The sequence below is a fragment of the Pyrus communis genome, chromosome 3, assembly GCF_963583255.1.
Source record: "Pyrus communis chromosome 3, drPyrComm1.1, whole genome shotgun sequence".
NCBI lineage: Eukaryota > Viridiplantae > Streptophyta > Magnoliopsida > Rosales > Rosaceae > Pyrus > Pyrus communis.
Window position 1 is genome coordinate 14,631,318 of NC_084805.1, and position 21,100 is coordinate 14,652,417.

Sequence of the window (21,100 nt, forward strand, 5' to 3'; positions counted from 1 at the left end):
AGACATTCAACAAAGATCATTAAGTTCAACGGAAATCATAAACATCGACGAGGCATTCGTTACTATGGAATACGCATGAAACTTATGCCAAGAATTCGTTTAACGCGATTGTTTATAAGCAACCTCCACTACTTGTGAATATAAGTTCATAACGATTAGGTGAAACTCACTTATATTCTAGTGTCATATTCATGCATGAAAATTAAGCTTGCAATCTTAATGAACATACATAAATAATTTATCAATCAAACAGTTAAACGAATTGAATCCACAACTTATGAAATACCAACCAAAAGTAATCAATTCATATTGCAAATATAAACATAGTTTCGAATCACCCCCTAGCTAAAGGGGGTTTAGTTCCTCATAACTTTGAAATCAAAGAAACCCCTAAACATTCCAACAACTCAAACGTGAATTGTATGAACGTTTAGGCACTCTTCTCTTCCACTCTTATACGTACAAAACAAAGAGAATTAAATTTAAACTTTGAAATCAAAGAAACACCTAAACATTCCAACAACTCAAACTTGAATTGTATGAACGTTTAGGCACTCTTTTCTTCCTCGTTGTTGTAGCACAAGGTCTAAGGTGAGGTTAGGGGGATTATGGAAATGGATGAGGAGTGGTTTGGAGGGTTGGGAAGTGGTGGAAATAGAAGGAAATGATGCTGGAAATGAGGAGAACCCACGGCAACAAGGGGTTTGTTGCTTGGTGTTTGTGACTGAAATTTTTATGGAAGAGTGAATGCATTTTGAGGAGTGTTGGATGCTTATTTATAGGTGAATGAAGGAAGGAAAAAGGGAATATTGCAGCTAGGAGGAAATGAATGATTATGGGTGCATGTGATTGGAATAATGAAGGGGGAATGTATGTAATAAAATAGCTAGGAAAAGTTGTGGAAAGCTGGAAATGGGAGTGGGAACTCACGGCAAGAATGTTTTCAGGATGCATGTGTATGTAGGCCACGGCAAAGGGGATTTTTAGTGGTGTAAATGCATGTGTTTGTGGAGATGTAAAGTAAAGGATGTTTGGTGAATGATGGCAGGTTTTGTGATGGTGTTGTTGTGCATGTGTTTTCATTTGAAAGCTGGAATTTAAAGAAAAGAAAACATGTGCACGGCAAAGGGTTTGGAAAAGGGGAAGATGGTGTGTGTATGTGGCTTAATGATTAAGTGGGAAAGCTTGGAGAGCATGTGGATTAGAAATGATGATGATGCATGTGGATTAATGAATGAATGGTGGTGTAATGATGAATTGAAATGGCTAGAAATGTTAGGGAATGTGCACGGCAATGATAGTGTGAGTTGGTGTGTGAATGTGTTTTAATTAATGAAAGTGTTTGGAGAATGAATGCAATGATGAAGAGTAAATAAAGAATGCATGTAGGGTTAGCTAGGTTGGCTTTGTTTGGGTGCATGTGTGTTAATGGTGGTTTTGCATGTGAATTGATGGATTGGGCTAGAGTTTAAGTACATGAAATGGACCCAAATTGCTCCCCCTTGCATGGCAAGGAATGGTGTTTGTGTTAAGCCCAAGGCAAGGTGAAAGTAATTGGGTTAGGGCCATTTGTTTTGTGTCCTCAAGTGCTTACAAGGCCTTCCAATTCGTCCATCCTCTTGGCTCCATGGATAAGCTATCCAATCCATGCCCAAAAATGCTCCAATTGGCCTCAAAATGCACTTTCTTGCTCCCTAGGCCCTTAGAACCTGAAAACACACAAAAGAAGCATAAAGGACTAAAATAACGAGAGAAACATAACGTAAATGCACGAGAACAAGCCATTTAAGTCGCATGAATATGCTCCTATCAATAGTGTAATTTGTTTGTTTCCAAGATAGTTGCTCTATAAATAGAGCATTACGAGTGTTCAACAAACAAGAACAACTATAATAACAACAACAAGATAAAGAAAGAAAAGTTAGAATATTTTCAGTATCCTCTTATTTCTCTCGCTACAATCATTTTGTGTAATATTTTACATCAATCTCGCTCTTATCCCTAGCAAGGATTATTTCTCTGACTTTTTCCTTTTTATAACAATAAGGGTTAATTTGGGGGCTTTTCTTTTCCTCAGAAAGTGATTTTATTTGGCATAACGAAGACAAGAAGGTGGGCCTTGCTCGCTTTGCCTCTGAGTAAGTACGTGTGGTTCATCATAAATGCTGAATGATAAGCGATTGTCTCGAAGTACAATTAATAATCGCTGTTTTTTTAAAATAATTAGATATGTGTTGCGTAATTGCATTATTATTAGTTCGTATCATTAAATAATAGTGTACATTTACTGGTCAGCACCCACGTACTAATCAAATAAAAAGGACAGGCGTTTCTTGTCCAATGGGTTTAGAGGGCTTTAAAAAAAAAAAATTTTGCATAAATATAATAAAAAAAAAATATAATAACTTATTTTATTTTTTAAAAAATAAAATATATTACAAACAATATCTATGATGGATCTTAGGGCTAATTTGGTATTACTGAGCTTTTTAAAAAATTGCATTTGTAGCTGTAAAATAAAGTTGTTGAATGGTTAGTAAATTTTTTGTTTGTAAAAGTGTTTTTAACCCCAAAAAAAAAAAAAAAAAAAAGTAGTGTTTGAGTCAGTTTTTTGAATTTTGGGTTATGAAATTCAGTCATCTTCCGATTTACCAAGTCATCTTCTTCAACATTTTGGCGTTCTCAATACTGATTACTGATAGGTATTTTCACAAAAGGTGCAGCAGCAAAGGAGACAGGAGCACACGTTTTAGTAAGCTTTTATTTTATTTTATTTTTTATTTTTTATTTCTCTTATCTTTATCATTAAATAAAGTTATAAGATAACTTTTGGTTAAAATTCAAAGTTTTAAAATCATTTTCATTAGTTTTCCTAAAAAATATTGAACCAAATACAAAATTGATCGCATGAATGACCAATATTAGTAAAACAATCCACATCCATATCCGCTTCTTAGTGTATGTGAGTAATAGAGTATGAGTAATTTGCTGAAGAAGATGCCATTATGATTTGTATTACTTAACCAATTCTCCAAGAAATCTGTTATGGCTGGATAAGAATTAAACTTAAAAAGCACATGCGTACCATTTGATGAGTTGATTTCATATTATATATTTTAACCTATTCTTAGTATATTTTGATAAATTTTTTATACTTTGTTTTATATTTCAAATGTAGGACGTGTGACTTTACTCTATGTAAAAAATGATGAAACGATGGATTTTTGGAGAATTTTCAGTTAGAGTAGATTCACAAGTCTGTTAAGAAGGTCGTATCAGAATTTTAGCATTTAATTCCAAGGCATTTTGTCATGGTGAAGGATTAAAGGACCAGAGTGCAGTGTTTATAGATTGATCTGTTGAACTTAGTTGTGACTTTTGAGCATGAAGATGACGTTTACTAGAGTTGGGCGCTTCTACAAAGTTGTAGCTTGATCTTTAAAACAAGACACTTCGGGCCAGATTTGGTGCTGGTTTGGTTCAGAAACCTGAAGTATTTCTGGCTGGGCAAATTGTCAAGGTGGATTAGGATTGTAATCTTAAGTTATCATTTTGTTATTTTGTTTCCAGTTTTTAGAAGACGTTATTTAGGTAGGACTGGGAATAAGGTGTTGCTTATAACTTACGAGCACCAGCTAGCCATTAGAGTTTCTCTAAGCACTAATTTGAAGAACTTGCCTAGGCTTTAGCAATTTGTATTCTTCTTTCTAGGGTGTTTTCTATCTTTTCTTCTTAATAATATTTTTCTTTTCAATTAGATTATGTGTAACTAATTCCCTTTTGCTAGGACGAGACCACAAGCCTTAGCATGAAAATGTAGTCTTTTTATTAATTTTCTTATGAAATTATGCATACTTGCTTTGAATTATTAATACCGCATTTAAGCTATCTATATGTCTTAATGCTTGATCACCATTAGGATATTAAAACAAGTAATTTGATTTAATTTTTATTAGAACATCGCTTTGAAATTAAGGAAGGCTTCTTTTTATTGATAATTGTAAGTTCACTTCAGGCGAGCATCACGCCCTTAATGGTTGCATGATTTTTCAAAAGGGAAATTTTTTGAAATGTCGTATGAACTTGTACACATTTTTCAATTTGTCATATAAACTAAAATTTTAAGCAATTTGTCATACCAACTTTTTGAAATCGTTAATTTGTCATCTCTCCTTAACTCCGTTAAGTTTTCCATCCAATATAAGTCATGTGCGAGGTCATTCTAATACCTTATTTCCCTTTTATTAAGTTGTATTCGACAACAATTGTAGGGTTTCTTAGGCAATGGAACAATATTTTTGATATGATAGCAATGAAATGATCATGCGATGCACTCTCTTATGGTTATTCCAAATATGTAATGATACACCAATGGGAGTTTACATTTTAGCATGTCACGAAGACATAATTTCATATGGGCTCTATAAATGAGAAACCGGTTGACGTTTTGTACCATAAATAGAGTTGTAGATGCATATATGCTAAAGAAAAGTAAAAAATTTAAGTGTTTGTACTAAAGACAAGTAAAAAACTTGTGAAAGATATGTTAAAATGACCTAAATAACCCTAAACACAAGTCAAGTGCAAGTCACATGACTTATATTGGATGGTAAACTTAACGGAGTTAGAGTGAGATGAAAAATTAATGATTTTGTAAAGTTGGTATGACATATTGCTTAAAATTTCAATCTATATGACAAATTGAAAATTTTGAACAAGTTCATATGACATTTTAAAAATTTTCCCTTTTCAAAAAATTTTCGCAAAGCTTAATGATTCTTGTATGTTTACATTTGATCTGAACATCACAAACCAATTGAATGTGAGATATACGTTCTTGCTTAAACATCTCAAAGAGAATACGTGTGACATCCCACATCGCCCAGGGGAGTGATCCTTAAATGTATATTCCCATCCTTACCTAGCACGAGGCCTTTTGGGAGCTCACTGGCTTCGAGTTCCGTAAGAACTCCGAAGTTAAGCGAGAAAGGGGCTAGAGCAATCCCATGATGGGTGACCCACTGGGAAGTTGCTTGTGAGTTCCCAAAAACAAAACCGTGAGGGAATAGTAAGCCCAAAGCAGACAATATCGTGCTACGGTGGTGGAACGGGCCGGGGAAGTGATCCGCCCTGGGCCGGGATGTGACAATTTGGTATCAGAGCCTAACCCTGGTCGTGGGGGGATGTGACAATTTGGTATCAGAGCCTAACCCTGACCGTGGTGTGCCGACAAGGACGTCGGGCCCCTAAGGGGGGTGGATTGTGACATCCCACATCGCCCAAGGAAGTGATCCTTAAATGTATATTCTAATCCCTACCTAGCACGAGGCCTTTTGGGAGCTTACTGGCTTCGGGTTCCGTAGGAACTCCGAAGTTAAGCGAGAAGAGGGTTAGAGCAATCCCATGATGGGTGACCCACTGGGAAGTTGCTCGTGAGTTCCCAAAAACAAAACCGTGAGGGAATGGTAAGCCCAAAGCGGACAATATCGTGCTACGGTGGTGGAGCGGGCCCGGGAAGTGATCCGCCCCGGGCCGGGATGTGACAATTTGGTATCAGAGCCTAACCCTGGTCGCGTGTATGTCGACGAGGACGTCGGGCCCCTAAGGGGGGTGGATTGTGACATCCCACATCGCCCAGGGGAGTGATCCTTAAATGTATATTCCCATCCTTACCTAGCACGAGGCCTTTTGGGAGCTCACTGGCTTCGGGTTCCATAGGAACTCCGAAGTTAAGCGAGAAAGGGGCTAGAGCAATCCCATGATGGGTGACCCACTGGGAAGTTGCTCGTGAGTTCCCAAAAACAAAACCGTGAGGGAATGGTAAGCCCAAAGCGAACAATATCGTGCTACGGTGGTGGAACGGGCCCGGGAAGTGATCCGTCCCGGGCCGGGATGTGACAATACGCATTAGGAAAACCACATCAAAGAATGGCAACGTCTAAACTCTAGTCCTGTTTATAATTGAATTTTCCAAAAACTTTTTCTTTCTTTTCTGTTTTTCCCGAGTCTAATCCTTTTTCACTTTTAATTATTTTGCTTCTTGTTTATCTTTTAATTTCACAACTTCAATTCTTTTCTTAAAAATCTGTTTCAAATAATCAATTAAAGATTAGTTTAAATACAAATTATTCATATCAATCCTTGAGGAGAACGACTTTACTTGAGCCGTTTATACTACAATTACTTTATTCTTTGTAAGTACTTTAAAATATCTTTATCCTTACTTTTGCATGTGGTAAAAATCCTACCACCGCCTACTGTAATGCATATTGAAGAGTCGTAGCTTGAGCCTGCATCACAAAAGAATAACAACAAAGAAATGATCCAACTGTAATAGTATAACCATTTGAATTTCTAATTACAAAACCTGAAGTAGCCTCACCATTAGAATAAAATTAAGGAAAACTAATGAAAATGACTTCAAATCAAAACTGTGTGTTTTAACCACAAATCATCGAATAGCTTTATTTAATGATAAAGATAAGAGAAAGAAAAAATAATAAATAATAAAAAGAACTTATCAGACTCACATTTCCACGCTTTGGGAGAGTGGATCGGCCAGAGACTGTGCCCAATTTTTTGTTGGTGGAAACCACATCAGTGGATGCGACAAAACAATGGTATTGCAACTTCATCGTTTTTTTAAGTACAATACTTGGCTACTCAAAGATAAATAGGATGGCTACTCAAAGATGAGTAGGAATTCCTACTCAAAATTTCTCAAAATTGTTTGTTGTCAATTTATAAAATTTCGTGTTTATAATCAGAACCGTTTATATTATAAATCACCCTATAAAGATGGCCTCTACAAAAAATTAATTAAAACTATGGTCGTTTAGTCATCAAATTTTTTAAAACTAAATGAATTTGACTAAACGACCTTAGTTTTAATTTAATTTTTGCAGAGATGATCTTTACTGTGTGATTTATAGTATGAATGGTTATGATCATAAGCACAAAGTTCTGTTATTAAAACACTAAGAATTTTGAGTAGGAGTTCTTACTCATCTTTGAGTAGTCAAATATTGTTCTTTTTTTTATCACCACTTGCATTTCTTTTGGGTTTTTAAATCCTCAGAGCAATTTCTTTTGTTTTTTTTTAGATCACTCCACCCTTTTTTTTTCCTTTTTTCTTAATCTCCACTCACCCTAATCCCTATGTTCATTTGTCTTCCTCAAGAAATTTTTCATTTTGACCAAAACACGGATGGTACACCATGTGTTTTTATATAAGTGGTGGAAAATTATATTTTTTAAGTTATTAACTTTTTAACACACATATCTCACAATTTGTATAGTGACATGTGGTGTACCACCCCATGTTCTGGTCACATTGAAAAATCTCTCATCTTCCTCCCCGTGCAATCATCACTCTGCCATTTCTACTTTCCCTCATCTCTGTCACACCCAACTCTCCATCACTCTGCCATTTCTGCTTTCCCTTCTCCGTAAAACCCAGAAGCCGAGAGGCCTGTGTCTACATCACAACTTGCCATTTCTAGACCTCCTTTTTTCTCTTCTCTGATAACACCAAGGCACACCAACGCCTCCATTTCCCAACGAAAGATTAGCACAGAACCACCATCACCGTGTTCAGTTTTCAAAAATAGTGTTATACATGTGTTCCATTTCAGAAATAGTGTAGTATTTGTGTTTGGTTTCAAAAATAATTAGTGTTCAGTTTTCAAAAATAGTGTTCGATTTCAGAAATAATATAGTACCGTTTAGTTTCAAAAATAATTTTTACTTAAAATAAACTTAACTCAAACCCTATTTATTAAAGCTCTCATAAAATTTATAATAACTAATGTGACTTTTACTTAATAAATAGGCAACGTGCTTTTGAAAGCACATGGCCTTTTAACAATCAATTTAGCTTATTAGACCATTTACAATGGTGGGCTAAATGCTAAGTTTCCCCCCAAAATTCCCCCCCAAACCCAAGGGGAAACTTTGGGCTAAAAGCTAAATGGGGAACTGAGGCCAGATTTCGCCCAAAATTTAGCCCAAAAGTCGGTGTAGGCCCCACCGAAGGGATTACATTTTAGCGTTTGGGCGCCAAACGCAGCCCACTGCATCGCCCAACGTGCCTAACGCACAAGGCCTCTGACCGCCAGGGACCCACCCACGTAGGCCTGTCGACCACATTTCGCATGAGCCCGATGGCTCCTTCCATCCAATGGTCATGATCATCAGGCCGTTGGTTAATCCAACGGCCTAGGTTCAAATTTTTTTTTTTTATATATTTTTATATTATTGAATCCAACGGCTGAGACCGAATATAATCAATTCGACCGGTAAAAAAAAAAAAAAAGATCTAACGGTCCAAATTTAAATCCAACGGCTAAAATAATTTTAAAAAAAATTATTTAACTCAAAATTCACCCAAAAACTCTATAAATACCTATGTATTTGTTTAAACATCCACACAAAAATCAATTTTCTCCTACAATTCTTCCAATTTATCTTTCTACCATTTCTTTCCATTTCCAAATTGTTCAACATGGCAAGAGAGCATATTAGAGGTCGTAATTGGACTTGTGAGGAAGATGTTATTTTATGTTTGGCATGGGTTTCTGTTAGCGAAGATGGTGCAGTTGGCACAAATCAAAATAAAAAAGTTTTGTGGGATAAAATGATTGCAAAGTTTCAAGAAAATTGCAACGGTGGCGGGTGGGACGGTGGTGGTGTTTATGATCGATGGAAAACTATCAACAAAGCATGCACTTTATGCAAGGGAAGATTGGAGAGAACCATGGTTAGCATGCCTAGTGGAAGGAACGCCATGGAAATTGTGAGTTTTGTTCTTGATATTTTATTTGTCATGTACATAATATTAGTTTGCAACTAATTATTTTTATGTATTTTTTGCATAGGGTGACAAAGCAATGGAAATTTACAAGACAAGAGTAACACCAAAAAATCAAGTTTTTAAGTTGCAACATGCTTGGGACATCCTCAAGGATTGTCCGAGGTGGGGAACCGATGCTGACCAACAATGAGGAAGATTATTTCAACGTGAAGCCGCACAAACAAATGCCGGAGATGAAGGTGTCGATGAAATGACCCCATCTTCTTCTTTTACAAGGCCCTCGGGAAGAGATAAGTAAAAGAACGCAAAGAGAAAAGAGAAGTCCCAAGATCCGATGAGTGGACACTTTGCTACCGGAATTGCAAAATTAAACGAAACTCATAGCGTTCGCCAAGAAGAAACGACCTGAATGCGTTTGAAAATGAAAGAAATCTCAGATAGGGATCAAGAGAGGTTTAAAGTTAATTTGATGATGGAATACCTCAGCAAATACACTCCATAAAGGAAGAAGTTCTTACGTGGTAAGCAAAAGGAAATTTTGCGAAAGTCTGCCTCAAGGAGTATGTTTCAAGATAATAAATCCTCTAAACCCTATATCCCAATTCAATCACGAAGTCCATCACCAAGTGAAGATGGTGGATATGATTATTAAGTTTATGTAGTGTCACATCCCAGCCCGGACCCCCACCACATCCCGGGCTTGACTTCGCCGTAGCACGATATTGTTCGATTTGGGCACCGAGCACACCCTCACAGTTTTGTTTCTAGGAACTCACAAGAACAGAACTTCCCAGTGGGTCACCCATCCTGGGAATGCTCTAGCCTCGTACTTGCTTAACTTCGGAGTTCCAATGGAACCCGAAGCCAGTGAGCTCCCAAAAGGCCTCGTGCTAGGTAGAGATGAGAATATACATATAAGGCTTACAAGATCCACTCCCCTGGGCGATGTGGGATGTTACAATCTACCCCCTGAGGGGCCCAACGTCCTCGTCAGCACACTTCTGATCAAGGATTAGCTCTGATACAAAATTGTCACATCCCGGCCCGGGCCCCACTACATCCCGGGCTTGACTCCGCCGTAGCACAATATCGTCCACTTTGGGCCCCGAGCACGCCCTCACGGTTTTGTTTCTGGGAACTCACACGAGCAGAACTGCCCAGTGGGTCACCCATCCTGGGACTACGCTGGCCCCGTACTCGCTTAATTTGGGAGTTCCAATGGAACCCGAAGCCAGTGAGCTCCCAAAAGGCCTTGTCCTAGGTAGAGATGGGAATATATATATAAGGCTTACAGGATCCACTCACCTGGGCGATGTGCGATGTTACATGTAGTGTACGAATTATGTGCTTTATTAATTAAGTTTATTAATTGTCGTTTGTATTAAGTTTATGTAGTTTATTAATTGTGTGGTTTATGAATTATCGGTTGTATTAAGTTGAAGGCTTGCTTTGTGGAAAATTTAGTGATTTTTCAATATTTATTGGAATTTAAATATTTATAGATTAAAATGTTCATAAATTAATTTACGATAGCCTACATATTTATTATTTTTTTAATTTAATTTAAGAAAAAAAAATAGCCTAAGTTCATGCTTTAATAATACGGGGCTAAAATTTTAGTCCACAAGGGTTGGAGCAGAAAAGCTGTTTCTGGGGCTAAAAGCTAAATTTTTCGAGCTAAAAAAATTGGCTTTTAGCCCAACCATTGGAGTTGGTGTTACACATAAAATAGTTATTCCTACTTAGTTGCAATAATTTACTACATATAAACAAGTAACTTATTAAATTACATAATTTGTTTTAACACATATCAAACTCTGACAATTTTGCATTAATTGGCTTCCAAAACGAGCCTTTGAATAAATACGAACTTCATTTGATATAAGACCATCTCCAACCCTTGGGTTAAAAGCTAAATTTTTTAGCCAGGAAAATTTAGCTTTTAGCCCAGAAACAACTTTTCTGCTCCAACTCATCTGGCCTAAAATTTTAGCCCGAGATTATTAAACAATGAACTTAGGCTAATTTTTTTCTTAAATTAAATTTAAAAAAAATTATGTAGATTATCATAAATTAATTTTATGAACATTTTAATCTAAAAATATTTAAATTCCAATAAGTATTGAAAAATCACTAAATCGATACATGAAACTCATGAAACACTATGGAAGAGTGTGAATGTCACATCCCGGCCCGGGGCGGATCACTTCCCGGGCCCGCTCCACCACCGTAACACGATATTGTCCGCTTTGGGCCCCGACCACGCCCTCACGGTTTTGTTTTTGGGAACTCACACGAGAACTTCCCGATGGGTCACCCATCCTGGGAATGTTCTCGCGCGCTACTCGCTTAACTTCGGAGTTCCAACGAAACCCGAAGCCAGTGAGCTCCCAAAAGGCCTCGTGCTAGGTAAGGATGGGAATATACATTTAAGGATCGCTCCCCTGGGCGATGTGGGATGTCACAGTGAAACACTATGGAAGACTATGAAAATCATGGTAGAAAGAAAAATTGGAAGAACTGTAGGAGAAAATTTAGTTTTGTGTGGATGTTTGAATAAATACATAGGTATTTATAGAGTTTTTGGGTGAATTTTGAGTTAAATAATTTTTTTTTAATTATTTTAGCTGTTGGATTTAAATTTGGGCCATTAGATCTTTTTTTAACTGTTAGATTTAATTATATTCGATCTCAGCCGTTGGATTCAATGTATTTTAAAATTATATTTTTTTTAAAAACAAAATTTGAATCTGGACCGTTGGATCAACCAACGGTTCGTAAAGCCCAGTCGTAGGATGCAGAAAAGAGTCGTTGGGCTCTGGTTGGTGGCCAACAATGGCCTTAACAATGGGCCCCCCTGTCGAGCGCTGAAGCCAAACGCCCAGCGTGGTTTGAGTGCGCGAGTGAATGGGCCGAGACTGGGCTCCCTTTGTGGCCCGGCGGGGGGGGGGGGGGGGGGGGGGGGGTGGTGAATAAGTGGGCTAATTTGGCAAATAGCCCAGGGTTAGGTGTGGTCTAAAGACTGTTCTTCCTCAAATATTGCTTTTCATAATTTCATTTAACATGAAGCCCAATAGAGTAAGGCCAGTTTAGTATGTTTTTTTTTTTTTTCATCAAAAGTTGTTTCACTTTAAAATTAAGCAGTAAAAAGGTGTTTAGTAATAAAAAAGATCCTGTTTATTTTAAAAGCAATTGCCTCTAGGTAGCAGCTTTTAAAAGTAGCGTACTGGTTACTTTTAAAAGCTATTTCAATAAAAAGCGAAGTTAAGCTTTTAATGAATATTTTAAATTCTTGTAATACACTCATTAATTTTAAAAAGAACAATATTTATATTTCTAGACACATTTTATTCTTGGAGAACAAAGTGACCATCACCACCTACCACTACACTCTAACCTTTTACACCACCATTACCATTACTACCATCACCATTGTTGCCACCACACCACACCACACAATCACACCACAATCTCTAGCAACTTCTAGGTGAGACTCCTAGCGTTCCATTGGGGGGAGTCATCATAATCGTTTTCGTGGAGATGCTCAAAGTGCCTTTAAGCGCAGATCTCACAGTTCATTTGGAGGAGGATCAAGTGTAGTCATGGAAGACAATACCATTAGTTTGTCACATCGTCGACACACCAATCCATGTAGAGATAAGACCAGGATATGCTTTTAGTATGGCTAGGTTGGTTATTTCATAAGCGACTGCCCAGAGGCGACATATATTGATACGAGCGCAGTGACGACCAGTATTAATGGCCTAGTTACATATCCTGCTCATAGTAGGCCATTTGAAGCACCTCCAGGCTCAGGTCAACAGAGATTTGCACGACAAAAGTTCAACAGCCTGAAGGCGTTCAATAGTGATTAGAAGCCCATAGTAGTGGAGCAGTGACATCGTAAGGAAGTTCTTAGGAAGTGGCCAGAGTTAGTGCATTCTGCTTGAGGGATAAGCCATAACCTTACAAGACAGAAGATACGCTGAGTTTAGGGGACTAAACTATTTTTATGGGGGGAAGGATGTAAACCACTCAGATTTCATTGTTTAAATACCATATTTCATATTGGGTACGATGCGTTTGTATTTACGGTGTAGAATTTTTTTTTCAAATTTTGTAAAGGGACAAAATTGCCTATGTTGGGCTACGTGAAGTTTTACATGGACTTATTTGATCCTTTCATGTTTCGCCACATTTCTTGCCATATTTAGATAGTACATGTCATTATGAACACGTGGGCGTAATAGATATAACGAAGATTCTACAAAACTTTGAAATTAAAAGGCATTTTGGTGTTTTCACTTATCCTTAGTGGATGGTTTGTGAGCCACGTGGGGCCCACTGCCCTTATTTTTGGAGCCTTCTCCCTTTTTCTTCTTTTCTCTCACGTGGCACTTTTATCTTTTGGTCTCTCAACTCTCTCATCTCTCCCATCTTTCTCATGAGTAGCCACACACCACCATCACTTTTTTGGCACAATTTTTACACCAAAACCACCATCAAACATTCCTCTCAACCCTACAAACCAGAATCTAGGTTTTATTTCCTAAATTTGGTACTTAGACGTGAGTTTGAAGTCATTGTTTCAGGGCCGACACTTACCTGACATTTTCCTGCCGGTTCCGACCAAGGTGAGGTCTCTAACCACCATATTTGGATTCCTCTTGTTAAGTAGATGACTTTCCATATATAGATTGTTGAATTTGGTTAGAAACGAGTGAATTATAGCAATTTAAGTTTACCAAATTTTCTGGCAAAAAACCAAGAATCTGGTTGAACCACGGCAATTGTAATGATCGAGTCGATCCGACCCGCAACCGAGATCCAACCTAACTCATTTCATAATCTAGATTGGAATATTCTTTGAAATATTCCCATGGCCTTAGAGGAATATTCCATCACATGATCGGGACTTTAACCATTGACTTTTTTGAGTTTCAACCTGGGACTTTCTTAGGGTATTTCAATATGCCAAATTAGTTTTTGGCATTCGTTTAATGAAATTACGATCGTTTAATGTAGTTTCTTAGTTGATCGTCTAGTTGACCAACACTTAATTTTACGATTGGCAGAGATCCGACCGTCGGATCCTAATAAAATTTTAATATGTTGTTCTAGAAGAATAAAAAGGACTTTAGGAAGTTATGGATCAGAATTCCAATGTGTGCATCTTCCGAATGTAGGGTTGTTGACCTTATCGTTGGCCTTTGACCAACGATTGACTTTTGGTCAATGTGTCTTGAATCTATCTAGAATGTACTGGAGAGTGTGTACTACGTATAATTATGTGTTTTATCACAAAAGTTCTGAGACACGATTTATGATTTGTTCTACGTGATGACTGTACGACAATGCATCGATCTTTGTGCTAAAGAGTCGTAGCGAGAACTCCAGATGAGTGACTTTAATATATATGGTAGTGGTCATTACCCTAAAATTCTTATGTTATCCTTAGTGGATATGGCATGATTTTATAATTGTGTTTTATATTAAATTGTTACATTTAAATTCTACCATTGATCTACTTTTATGAAATGTGATTTGACTTGCATATTCGAAATGTTTGTGAAACGTGATGTGAAATGCATATTTAAAATGTTCATAAAACATAAGGGCTAGTAGTAGTGATCCATTAACCCATGTCATGAAGAGTTGTCACATTGAGTTTGTTTCATGTCTTGCTTTGTTGAGCCTTTCTAAGCTAAGTTGATTCATGCCTTGTTTTGTTGAGCCTTTCTAAGCTAAGTTGATTCATGCCTTGTTTTGTTGAGCCTCTGTAAAATATGTTACTGAATTTTGCTCGGTTCTGTTGAGTAGTCCGGAACTAGGTTCCACTGGGGTTTCATTAAGTGGTCCGGATCATATATGTTCGGATTACGTTATGTAATGATTATCTTGTAAAGAGTTTTTTAGTCGCAATTGTATTACTTGGACAATAATGATTATCTTTCTTGAAATTCAATAAGGTTTCAATCATAGAGTATTGGTGTGGGGATGGGAAACCTCTCTCCTCCCGTGGGGCAGGGGGTTTGGGGGCTAGGGTTTGAGAATTAGGGATTAGGGTTTTTGGTAGTAGGAATTCTTGCAATTCCAAAGGAAATTTTCCAATTCCTTTTTTATCCCAACTTTTGGAAAGAAATTATTAACTTTTTTCGATCCTAGAAACACTTATGGATAATCTTTAGTAGAAAATCTGAACAAGAAAACGCTGAGTTTTTATGGATAAGAACAATTTCGCAACAATACAATTAAAAGATGGGAAGCAACGTGTGTGTAATCATGAGGGCTTTAACCAATCGGGAGATTTGGAGTACGGATGACAACGTGGATCAAAAGATGAAAGGACAAGTTTGTTTCTCTGCTATGAAATTTGTTGGTAATCATGATTATGTGCAAGTTTGGTTAATAAATTATAGGCTTAAGTTGATTCTTACTCTATGTTCTTGCTTTAATGGTTGGAATTTCTTTACTTGGGAAGCAAATCCTTATGTTTTTTGGTTAATTTCCATTTTTAGGGTAGCATTTCAATCCCTTTCGTTAAACTTTGTGGTTTTAATCATTAGGGTATCAGTTTGTTTACATCGGTTGGGTTTTTCAAAACACTTTTTTGTGTTTCTGGTGAAGCTGAATTGACAGCTTCTTTTCTTAATGGCTTGCATGCTTGCACTTTGGATTTCCAAATGTTTTGTGTGTATTAGAGTGAGAGTGAGCCCTCTTTCTAGGCTCTCTTGTAGGCTTAGGTTCTCGAGGTTTGCTAATAGAAGCTTGGGTTTCAATTGTAGTTCTTTATGCTTGTTCCATCATCCAACTTCTATTTACCTTCTCCCTAGCTTATTCCAGTGTTTCCAATGGCGCAACTTAAGGCTTTTTCCTCAAAATCTCCTAGAGCCTCTCCTAACTTGAATTTAGTCCCTTGGATCAATCATTTCCCTAGACCTCAAACTGGACAACAACCCATCGTGGTCGAGTGGTCACCCTTAAGTAGGGTTTGACGAGAATGTTAACTTCCTTGTATTCTACTGATAATGTGAAGCACATGGAAAGTCGTTGTCTAGTCTGGAAAATGTTTGGTCAAGTGCTAGAGACAAAACTAATCAAGGGTAAACTTGCTATAAGCTGGAAGGGTCTTATTCAAGGTAATTTCTTCTTAGATCACTTTAGTAGGCACTGGTTTATGATAGAGTTCACAAATAAAGAAGATGTTGCAGTGGTCTTAGAAGGTAGACCTTTGTATGTGAAGGGACAAATCTTTCATGTTGAAAAATGGACGCCTAACTTTTGCGACCTTGATGAGATTCATACTATTAGACTGTGGATTAAAGTACCGAGGTTGGCAATCCAATTTAGGGAAGCTGAGATAGTAAAGAATCTGGTTGAAGTGATTGGGAAAGTGATCAAAGTTGATGAGGTTACTCTGTATGGCTTGAATGGACTCTTTGTGCGTGTGCTCATGGAGGTCAACATCCGATACCCTCTTCCGATGGTGCTTGTGCTGAATGATAGGGACAACGACCCTATTTATGTCAGTTATGAAAAGCTGTTTGAAGTGTGTTTCTACTATGGTAGAATAAGGTTGGATGGTCATAGATGCCCTATAGGTTTGAAGAACTCAAGACCGTCGTTCCTTATTGACATAATCTTTAAGAAAGAGCCCAAGGTGTTTCCTACTAGTGTTATGGATGTGACTTCTTGGAATGAAGAGATGCAGGAAGATGTAATGATCTACTTTCCCCAGGCCACTTTATTTGAAGACAATCTTGTGGACCCTAGCCAAGGTTTTGCTAGAGAGGCTGAACCGGAGTTAGAGGGTTAGACTCAAGTGCTGATAAAAAATAAAAATAAAAAGAGTTGGAGATGTAATTTCACAGGGAATCCAAATGATTGGTTTAGAATGTGTGTCAAAGAGAGCTGGAGATGTAATTTCATAGGGAATCCAAATGATTGGTTTAGAATGTGTGTTAACACGTTTAAGTATAAAATTACGAATTGGAGTAAAAGAAGCTTTGGAAACATTCAGAGTCAAATAAAATATTATCAGGAGGAACTTAAACAAGTTCAAGATCTTTGTATGAAACATCCAGATAATATAAACTACATTGAGCAGGAACAACAGCTGAAGGAAACCTTGCTAAAACTTTTTAATGAGGAAGAAATTATGTGGGCTCAAAGAGCTAAAGAAAACTGGCTCAAGCTTGGGGATCAAAATACAAAATATTTTCACACTAAGGCCACCATAAGGAAGAAAGGGAATGAAATTTGCAACATAAAGGATGAGCAAGGCATCTGGTGGGAAATGGTAAAGGTATGAAGGAGGTTTTTGTTAAAAATTTTAAGCAAAGGTTCTTGGGAGGGAATCAAATAAATGAGAACAACCTAGATGATTTCCTTAATGTTATTCAACCAGTAATTACAAATGACAAGAATAGAGCCCTGATGTCTCTTGTAACGGAGCAGGAAATTCTTGATAAGGTCAATAAGATTGGTGGGCTTAGAAGCCCTGGATCTGATGATCTTCATGCTATTTTCTTCCAGAAATGTGGTCTACGATGAAAATTTATGTTATAAGCTTGGTACAAGACTTTTTTATCAATGGTACAAGTCTGAGGCTTATTAACCACACCAATATTGCTCTTATTCCTAAGATTGACCAACCAGAGTATGTGGATAATTTTCGACCTATCAGCCTTTGTAATGTAATCTATAAAATTGTCACTAAAATCTTGGTCAACAGGCTAAAACCTATTCTTAATCAACTCATTTCTCATAATCAATGTGCTTTTGCACGAATAGGTCAATTCATGATAATATCTTCATTGCTCATGAGCTCTTCAGTAGCTTTAAGAATAAGAAAGGTAAAACGGGCCATATGGCTGTCAAGCTCAATCTTAAGAAGGCTTATGACTTGTTAGATTGGAATTATATTCAAAAGACTCTTACTAAATTTGGTTTTAGTTATGAATGGATCAATAGAATTATGAATTGCGTTTCATCTTGTTCTTTTTCCATTATAATCAATGGTTTGCCTAATGGCTACTTTCATCCGTCTAGATGAATTAGGCAAGGTGACCCTTTGTCACCCTACATTTTTATAATTTGTATGGAACCTCTGATAAGACACTTTAATACTTTAGCTAATAATCCTTGTAATCAAGTTGGCATTCTATCTTCCCCGCTTGGTTTTAGAGTTGCTAATTTAATGTTTGCAGATGATTGCCTTATTTTTAGCAGAGTGCCCCCAAAGGCTGGGAGGAAGAAGCATTCCTCTTAAATTGGTTTGCTGAGGTCTCAGGTCATAAAATAAATTTTCATAAATCGTCTCTCTATTTCTCCAATAATACTACTACCAATTTAAGAAATGATTTAGTTAACATTTTGCAAATACAACATAAAACTACTATTGAAAAATATCTAGGTGTCCATAATATTATATGCTGGAAGGATCCAATTAATGTTAAATAGCTTATCCTTAGAATTCAGAATAAACTTGCAGGTTGGAAAGCAAACTCACTATCCAAGGCTGGAAGACTTACTCTTATTAAGTCGAGTCTAGCCGGGATGCCTAACCATATAATGGCTTGCTTTAAATGTCCTACTAAAATTACTCAAACTATTGATAGGGAGAGTAGAAAATTTCTATAGAATAAAAAATCTAACTTTTCTCTGGTAGCTTGGGAAAAGGTTTGTACCCCGTTAACAGAAGGTGGCCTTGGGATCAAAAAGGCCGATAAATTTAATCTTGCTTTTTAGCAAAGCTTGTTTGGAGAATTATTAATGATAATGAAAGATGGTGGGTTAGGATTGTTAAAGCAAAATATTTTAAGACATGAATCAAATTGGAATGCAAAGTGTAGGCAAAAGCATTCAGCAGCTTGGAAAGGTATTTTATCAGCTAGACATATTGTAAAACTGGGAATGAGATGGATTGTGGGAAATGGTCAAAACATAGAGTTTTGGTCCCATAACTGGGTTTTTCTTTTCCCTTTATCCAATATCATTGCCATTTAAGACCAGCATCTTATTGACTGGAACCTTAAAGTTAGTGATGTTATGATAGATAAAAATTGGAATGTTGGTCTTCTTAATCAATTATTACCAATAGACATTGTTCAGAAAATTTTAGCTATTCCCATCCTAATTTATAAGGTCGCAGATAAACTTGTTTGGGATCCCAATCCCAATGGTGAGTTCTCGGTTAAATCGGCTCATAGAATTCAAGTCAATGATAATCAGGACCAGTTGTTTAAAGAGCTTCTAAACAAAATCTGGAAGTTAAACATCCCTCATAAAGTTAAGTTCTTTGATTGGCTGCTGGTGAGAAATAATCTAACAACTAATGTGAAGCTTCATAAATTCAATAATACCATTTTTTGCGTTATGTCCTTTGTGTAATAACGGTGAGGAGGACATTGGTCACAAATTTAAAGATTGTTCTTATGCTCAGGGACTGTGGAAGATTGACAGCAATTTATCTGTGATTTCCTTCGTTCCCTCAATTAATGTTTGGCTCAATAGCCTGGATTTCATTGACAAAGAATACTTATCTGCTCTTAGTAAAGCTCTATTTGTCTGGTGGCAAATGTGGAATGACAGAAATGATTTTGTTTTTAGGCAGATAATACCTAATCCTATTCATAGTTTTAAGACATTTTCTTCTATAGCTAAGAATTTCCTTCTTGTCAACTATAAAGGAATGATGGATAATCAAAGTAGAAGAAATACTATTACCAAGTGGCATCCCCCAGATGTGGAGTATCATAAAATAAACTTTGATGGCTCTGTTATAGGTATCTCTGCTGTTGTAGGCTTCATCATTAGATACCATAATGGGCATCCTCTTGTGCCTGGGGCAAGGAAATTGGGGCATAACACAATCACTGTTGCTGAGGCTTTAATTGCTAAGGATGCTCTTCAATTGGCAAAGTCTAGGAATTTAAGGAAGATCAAGATTGAAGGGGACTCTAAGATTGTCATTGAGGCTATCTTAAGGAAATGTAACGTTCTGTGGCGTATTAGAGCTATCATTGAAGACCTCAAATGGTTGGCTTCTTCCTTCGAGTCTATTTCCTGGAACCATATTTATAGGGAAGCTAATTTTGTTGCATATGCCATTACTTCTTATGGGCATGGCTTAGAGAATCTTCATGTTTGGGTGGGTTGTACTCCCTTAGTTGTTTCTAATGCCTTGTTGTTTGACTTTAGGGGCCTTGGGTATTGTTTGGACCCAATTTTACATCATCGGCCCATGCAATTAAGGCCGTTGAGTGAGCATAGCTCCCAACTGTCGGATGAAAAATGAGGATAATTTTGTTATTAAAGGATAATATTATGGTTTTTATCATAGTAATTATTTTTTTAATATGAATTATCTTGGCATATTCTTAAATGGGATAGATAAGATGCAAATTATATCTCTAAGCAAGCTGTACAATTCAAGTTGAGTTGGGATATGTGTGGACGTGTGGATATGCTGCAAAGCTAGTATTCAAGAAAAAAGGGTCATGATGCATGCATGGATGGATAAGTTTAAAGGTGATAAGATAGGAAGCCTAGGTAGCCTAGGCTTGGTGACATTAATGGGATGTGATAAGGCTTTCAAGAGTTAGTGTTGCAATCAAATTGCAGGTGCTTACTACATACATAATTCACATACTCGTGGAGGATTTGGCCGCCACATAGCTCATTAATGAGAGTTCTATTGCACGTGGTTAGCATTAGGCATTTCAAATATGCTACCTAACTAGCACCAATTCAGGTTGTGATAATTATTAACAAAGGGATTGGCTTATCAAGAGTCAAAATATGGTGGTGATGTCGTGTGTTAGCGCGTGGAGGGAGTTTAATTTTTAGTAGGACTCTATGGAATAATCCAGGCCATGCCAAACAGAAAATATGACTACTATAAATACAAGGCTGCAAACAATGTGTAAGGCCCCTCCAATTCAACACACAACTGCCCTGCGCAAACCTCTCAAGCACCTTGAGATTTTTTATTTTCTTTTTCTGCCAACACACCTTCAGTTTGGATAAACATCACTGTGGAAGCAACCGGCAAACGTCTTCAGTTTGGATAAACAACACTGTTGCCGTAGAATCAGCCGACCGAGGAGCACCTTTAGTTTGGATAAACAGCACTGCATCAAGGCCGACTGGTTACCTATCCAAGTCTCAGTCGAGAAGGATTTCCGAATCTTTATTGGCAGAGGTCATCTTATTAGCCTTCTCGGCGAAGTAAGGTGTTACAAGTTACTACATTGGGCGCGTCGAACGCCGAGTGATTTTATGATT

The 21,100-nt window shown here is 37.2% G+C and overlaps 1 protein-coding gene across 1 annotated transcript; it reads left to right on the forward strand.

Annotated features, from left to right (window-relative positions):
• Positions 1-19,508: 19,508 nt before the first annotated feature.
• Positions 19,509-20,111, forward strand: LOC137728243 (uncharacterized). The gene has a single exon (XM_068467089.1). The coding sequence runs from the start codon at positions 19,509-19,511 to the stop codon at positions 20,109-20,111; it is 603 nt and encodes a 200-aa protein (XP_068323190.1).
• Positions 20,112-21,100: the final 989 nt, after the last annotated feature.